Here is a 7,658-nt window from a genome sequence, read left to right as displayed (position 1 = left end):
TGTCGACGAACGAAATTTTCAGAGTTTTCTCATCAACTCCCCAAAATTTTATGGCACTCGGATAAACGGTGTCGAACTGCTTCCGACTTTCATTTTTTACTTTCTCGATATACGAAGTATAGAGAAAGTCTTGTAATCGTGCAAAAATAAAAAATCGAGATTTTTACAAATCTCGACGTTTTACACCTCACTGATAAGGAAAAACATAATTTTGCAATCTTGTCCGTATGTCTGTCTGTGTGTGTCTGTCTGTCTGTCTGTGTGTAAACACGATAACTTGAGTACCGTTACAGCTAGGTTGATGAAATTATATATATAAGTATTTAATCAAAATCGTAGATCCGTATCAACTTTTGAGCGATTTCCGATAACCGGAAGTGGTACTTTTTCTGCTTTGAATTTTTCAAAAGCCTATAACTTGAGTACTATTTCAGATAGATAAATGAAATTTCACATGTAAGTAAAAGATCTAATTCTCTACCTTCTGTCAAATTTTGAGTAATTTCCGGAAGTATTAATTTACGCTATTTCCGATTTCTCAAGAAACGCATGTAAATTTATAAAGTACTAATAATATTGCGCACTATTATGCACATTTTGTTTTGGCATTCGCTTGGTGCGCAATTCTTTTTTCTACGAGATTCTATTCTATTTTTAAAAGTTTAAGTTGTTAAAAATCATGTCTATATTCCGAGTTATATAAGAATATTCGAGAAAGTTTAGGGGAGATCACCCCCGGTTTATTAATATACTGTATGAAGAATGAATATATTATAATAATGCACTACTATTTAAATTACTATAAAGAAAAGCGAGTGTCTCTTCCTAAATATTCATAAAGGTATCCAATTTAGATACTATAAACTATAATGACAGACCATGCTTTTCTTTATAGTAATTTAAATAATGGTGTATTATTATTATTATTAGAGAGAGAGGAAGGGAGAGTGAGAGATAGATAGTAGTTGCATGCCTAAAAACTATTGCACAACAATTGAACATGAAAATATGCGTATAATATTGCGGAAAGAGTAGTAAAAGACTGCCTACTAATTTCAGAAATTGTTAATTAATTACTAAAAATTAATTAAGCATCCAATTAAGTCAAATTTAAAGTCATATTGTATTGTCTTCAAGACTTGACCCACTTGCCAACTTTGAAAAGAATCTGTCTGTTAGAAGTGACCGAAATTCCGCTCGAGCGTTGTGATCTATGTCGACGCAGAGGAAGAAGCAAGTTAAATAAAAGCTTGTAAAAAATGTAAAAAATAAAAAAAAAGCTAATTATTTCTATCAGCGAGCACATGGAATATCAATTAAATTAAAACAATGAAAGATTTAAAAAAAAACAACTGTTTTTAAGTTATTTAAATAGTGACCATATTATTAATATATATATATATATATATATAACTTTGTCTAGGCCTATATATTATATATATCTAGATTATTTACTAAATTACTAGACTATATTATTAAGTAAGCAATATTAACTATAGAGTTTATATTATAAAATATATACATATAGAAATGTATCCTATTAAAAGAAAATCATTTATTTTCAACCAGTGTTTCTTCTATATAAATTCCATTTTGTTTGGGGGGGGGGGGAGGTAGACGCTCTAAGAGATCCCTGAAAGAAACACTGTTTTCTACTTCTTATCCTATAATTAATTAGATTAGACTATGTTAATATACTAGATTTATATGAATATGAAAGCTTGTTATCAAAACACTTTTCATTAAAATAAAACTACTTATATTTTCTATAGGCTATACATACAGTGTTGAGTGTATACACTGTCACTATAGTTATATATTATATCTAGTTTACTACTTAAATGCATTGTTTCGGAAATACAAACGTCTAGAATCTAGTCTTCAGCCTATTTTTTGTATTTTAAACACAATGTTGAAAACGAAAGTAGTTCTATTATTATTACTATAAAATAAAAAATATGTTGTAGTCTAGAGTCAGTTACTCTTGTTAATTAGATCTAGATCTAGATCTACCATTCTGTGGGAGTGAGTGTGTCATGTCGACATTAGTCTAGAGTAGATCTAGAGTCTAGTCTAAAATTTAACCTTAGCCGGGTGTTGGTGAGTCGTGACGTCAGTTCTATTGGCGAGGCGGTAAATTGCGAGAAGGGTGCGAAAACAGCCGCTCACTTGACATTTTTGTCTCGCATTTTCCACCCGATACTCACGCTGGGTGGCGGTAAAATGCAAAGCTATCTGCGAAAATTATAAATGCACCAAATTTATAATGAACTCTGACTGAGACTTCAAAGGCGTTTTGTTTGGTGGTAGATCTAGTATTATAATTATTAGTATTGTAAATTGTATAAATACTATAGTATAGAATATTTTAAGAATATAGATCTAGATCTAGTATCATCTATTATACTATATACTATAAGATAATGTAAATTATTATTATAGATTAGTATAGATGGCTATAGATAGATAGATACTTATTACTTAGATAGTAGTCTCAGTATAGATCTGGATCTAAATTATAATTTAAATAGCCTAAATAATTTAAATTTCCCATTTTTCTGCCGTTGGACCTGCTGATGATTTATCAACTTCTTTCAGCTTTCTTTTGTGTCGAACACTAAAAAAGTCCCCCCCCCCCCCTAAGGTTGCCAGATACCTTTTCCGAAAATACTGGACACCTTCCCATCCTTCCCTTCTCAGGTATGCCGCAAAGCAGAAGAAGGGGGGTAACAGAGTATTATTCATATACTTGTCCAGTATTTATATTTATTTTATCCTGGACAGTCTGCTCAAATACTGGACTGTCCAGTTCAAAACTGGACACCTGACAACCCTACCCCCCCCCCCCCATCTAGATCAAAATATCAAGTTTGTTGATTTTTAAAGGTGTTTATGACTTATATGGTGTCTTATGGGTAAACTATCGCTTTAGGTCAGGGGTCTCCAAACTTTTCAGTCGGAGGGCCGCATTAACTTTCAAATTTCAGTTCGGGGGCCAGTTTCTTCCAGGCATGTCTTTGATTTTTCTGCGCAAAGTTCCTCATCATCACCAATGAACGATTTTTCCTTGGACAAAAAGATCTCCGCGGGCCGGATGAGAGGAGTTCGCGGGCCGCATCTGGCCCGCGAACCGTAGTTTGGAGACCCCTGCTTTAGGTACATAAAATCGCCAGCGACTAGTAATGTGACTCCTTAAAATTTAATAATTATTTCACGAAGTATCAGTGGCGTAGCAGGGGGGTTTACACCAACAAAACACCCCCCCCCCCCCCCACCCCATGGACTCTGTAAAAAAAATTTTTACTGTCATAATACCACTATTACTTATTTAAATCTATTTCTGAAAAAAACCTAAAACAGGACAGGCTGTAATTGTGTAGAGCGACATTAATGTCACACCTAGGTTTACGCTGGGTAGAATAATTGACCTAAAGTGACAGGATGTGAAGTACATTTGGGAAAACGCGTAATGAGGTACCAAAGTACCACGCTGTCAGAATGATGAATGATAGTTTTTGAAACAGGTAAAGCTCTATAAATATTGTTTTTGCAATTATCATCAGTAACCCATGCCCTATCAATATGTTAAAAAATGATCTTTAAAGAACACAAAAAACAGTTGCTCATTTTAAAAAATAAAGTGCTAGAACATTATTTTAGTTATATGTAGGCTGTTATTCAGAATATTCCACCTATTAGATTTAGATTTTCTAATTAGATTTAATTTTAAAAGCCTAATTTTTTTAACCAACTTTGATTTCAAAATCTTTCATTATGCTGTAATATTTTAGTAGTTATGATGACAATATATTTAATTCTGATTGTCGAAAACATATTTTTGTCAAATCGAATAGTGTTAAGCATTATATTACATACAAAAGTAGTTATTGTTCTGTTTTGACATTTACAATAAATTTGATGAAATATACATATTTATATTAAGAGATCGATTATTTCCCCTAGTTTGCTTGTCTTAATTATTGTTCTATGGAATCATTATGTCAAATGTTTTTTTTACAAGGATTACAAAACAGATTGTGTTGCATTCGTTGTTTTTGTTGTATTGTTTGTATATTTTGTTAACAGATTGTGTTGCATTCGTTGTTTTTGTTGTATTGTTTGTATATTTTGTTTCAAGTGATAAATTGTTTTGTTTTGTCAGCCTACATTTTTCTTATTTCTTCAGAGTACTACTTTCCTACTTTCAATTTATTTTACATCATAGCGAAGCAATGGCATACAGCTAGAATATATATATATATATATATATATATATATATATATATATATATATATATATATATATATATATATGTATGTATATGTGTATGTATATGTGTATGTATATGTATATATATGTATATATATGTATATATATATATATATATATATGTATATATATATGTATATATATATGTATATATATATATATGTATATATATATATGTATATATATATGTATATATATATGTATGTATATATGTATGTATATATGTATGTATATATGTATGTATATATGTATGTATATATGTATGTATATATGTATGTATATATGTATGTATATATGTATGTATATATGTATGTATATATGTATGTATATATGTATGTATATATATGTATGTATATATATGTATGTATATATATGTATGTATATATATGTATGTATATATATGTATGTATATATATGTATGTATATATATGTATGTATGTATGTATGTATGTATGTATGTATGTATGTATGTATGTATGTATGTATGTATGTATGTATGTATGTATGTATGTATGTATGTATGTATATGTATGTATATGTATGTATGTATATATATGTATGTGTATGTGTGTGTATGTGTATGTATGTGTATGTATGTGTATGTATATGTATATATATATGTATATATATATGTATATATATATGTATATATATGTATGTATATGTATGTATATGTATGTATATGTATGTGTGTATATATGTGTGTATATATGTGTGTATATATGTGTATGTGTATATATGTGTGTGTATATGTGTATGTTTATATATGTGTGTATATCTGCGTATATATATATATGTATTATACACATTTTGTTTGGCATTGACTTGATGCATAATTATTTTTTCTAAGAGATTCTATTTTAAAAAGTTTAAGAAATTAAAAATGGATTAACAATAGTGTCTATATCCCAAGTTGCCATCCCCCGTAGTGACATATAAGAATATTCAAGAAAGTTTAGGGGAGATCACTCCCGGTTTATTTAATTAGCTACTGTTTTTTGTGTTCTTTAAAGATCATTCTTTAACATAATGATAAGGTTTGGGTTTGATCACTGTATTGATCACACACCGCTTTACTGGTAATTGCACAAACTTTATTTACAAGATTTTACTTGTTTTATCTTAATTCACCACTGTCCGGTCACTTTAGGTCAATTATCCTACCCAGCGTATACCTAGGTGTGACATTAATGTGGCTCTACACAATTACAGCCTGTCCTGTTTTAGGTGGTGGGTGTGGGGGGGATAGCACTTCAGAGTGAAAATAGCGTCAGTTTTTAGATGACTGTTCTAAACATGCATTTATAATTATACATATATACTTTTTCAGAAATAGATTTAAATAAGTAACAGTGGTATAATGACAGTAAAAAATTTTTTTACAGAGGGGTCCATGAGGGGGTTGTAAGCCCCCCTGTCTACGCCACTGAACGGCTGTATGTTTCTTGTGCTGACAAGGTGTCAAGATAACTTCAGTGGGCATAGAAGCAACAATGTTAAGATTTTTTTATATTTAAATAAAATATAACTTCAGTGGGCATAGAAGCAACAATGTTAATATTTTTTTATATTTAAATAAAATATAACTTCAGTGAAGAACATAGGAGCAACAATGTTAAGATTTTTTAATATTGAAATAAAATATAACTTCAGTGGGCATAGGAGCAACAATGTTAAGATTTTTTAATATTTAAATAAAATATAACTTCAGTGGGCATAGAAGCAACAATGTTAAGATTTTTTAATATTGAAATAAAATATAACTTCAGTGGGCATAGAAGCAACAATGTTAAGATTTTTTAATATTGAAATAAAATATTTTTTAAATTAAAAAAAAAAAGAACAACATACAACACTTGTGATATATCTACGTGTTTAGTTGCAAATTTTGTCTTGCTATTTACTTGTCAAAATGTGTCTCTCTACTCCGTTGGAATGTCTTGCATTTTCTTCTCGCAATTTACTGCCTCGCTATTTCGTGTCTCGCAATTAACCAACATTCGCCCTTACCGGTATCTATCATTTTCATTTAGGAATGTAAAATCAATCAAAGAGCTAGATTCTAGGAATGTGAAAGAAGGGTGGCTTTAATACAAATACATTTTGATATAGATCCATATGGATTGAATATAGAAGTTATTAGATAAACACAATATCTAAATATATCAAAATTGGCCAGAAATTTTAATGAAATTAAAAATAAATAAACTGTGGCCATCTGTTAGAGTGGTTTACCCTGAAATTCTGACTATAATATACAAAAAAAACTTAAAACAAATATAAAAAAAACTTTAAAACAACAAGCTTTTAAATGCACTGAAAATGAAAAAATATTTCTTTTAAAATGTATTAAAACTCACAAACGAACATTGTGAACTAAATAAAAACGTGTAAAAAGCATCTGTCAGTCATCTGCCCCTATAATAGCCTTCACAGACTTGTCTCTACAATTGTAAACATTTGGTGTAAACTGTAAACAGCTCAGCAGACTGATCGGGTGGTCGTGTCTAGCTAGTTATCTTCCCTTTTGTCATCAAATATAGTAATCTTAAAATCAATTTTTATTGACTAATTAAACATCTAATTAAATTAAAAAATAGATATTCTTTCATTGTCATTGAAGAAGGTATCTGGAAAGTTTGAAGTGGGTCAAAAACGAGTAACAAGATTTGCCACAAATCCACAAATGGACTTTTCGAACTAAGTAAAAGCTTGTAAAAAGATGGCTGCTAAGTTAACAATCTTGGTTACATTTGATGAAAACATCGTTCATCTTTATTTCTTTCTGAAAAGTTTTAATGGAATTGTTTAAAATCAGGTATATGATACATTTTTGTAACTGTTAAACATAAATCCTTGTAAATTGTATAATAAATACTAAAATTTAATCAGTCACCATTCTGTCACATTATTAGCTTCTGCCCATTTTACATACCTAAAACGATAGATTACCTTGCTTGCCGTAGCCTAATTATTAAGCAAACTAATTAATATAATTAAATTTATTAATTTAGATCTAGATTTATACAAGATCTATAGATTATATCTAGCTAGATTTAAGATCTAGACATCGGCATCTACTGTAGAACTAGATCTAGATTTGAACCTACTAGGTTCAACCTAGCTTGTTTTTGAAAGCAGCAACATTGAATCAGTTCCTTGAGGTGCACGGTGACGAAAGAAATAAATAATGGTGGTTTCTTTTAATATTGAACACATATTTAAATATCCCGTTCAACAAGTGGCCAATACCCATTTAACCAAGGTTAGTTTGTTTAGGTTAAGTTTTTTTATTTGTCTTCTTACTCTTTTAACTTTTATGTTTTTATTGAGTCTAACCAGTACTACTATTATAGATCATATGACATATTCTAATAATATACAATAG

The 7,658-nt window shown here is 29.7% G+C and overlaps 1 protein-coding gene across 8 annotated transcripts in view; it reads left to right on the top strand.

Moving 5' to 3' along the window:
- Positions 1 to 1,892: 1,892 nt before the first annotated feature.
- LOC131943912 (PRELI domain-containing protein 2) overlaps positions 1,893 to 7,658 on the top strand; it is an 18,445-nt gene continuing 12,679 nt past the window's right edge. Inside the window, exons 1-2 of one of the 8 annotated variants that reach the window (XM_059304259.1) lie at positions 1,893 to 1,924; positions 7,285 to 7,535. In XM_059304259.1, the coding sequence (XP_059160242.1) occupies positions 7,461 to 7,535 (75 nt within the window). In that variant the 5' untranslated portion in view covers positions 1,893 to 1,924; positions 7,285 to 7,460. The other 7 variants (XM_059304262.1, XM_059304261.1, XM_059304264.1 and 4 more) reach the window with 7 other exon arrangements.

This window comes from Physella acuta, unplaced genomic scaffold (genome assembly GCF_028476545.2).
Source record: "Physella acuta isolate Inbredline_101_S28 unplaced genomic scaffold, ASM2847654v3 ptg000473l, whole genome shotgun sequence".
NCBI lineage: Eukaryota > Metazoa > Mollusca > Gastropoda > Physidae > Physella > Physella acuta.
The sequence above is the reverse complement of the archived record's forward strand: the minus strand, read 5'-3'. Positions and strand labels throughout refer to the sequence as shown.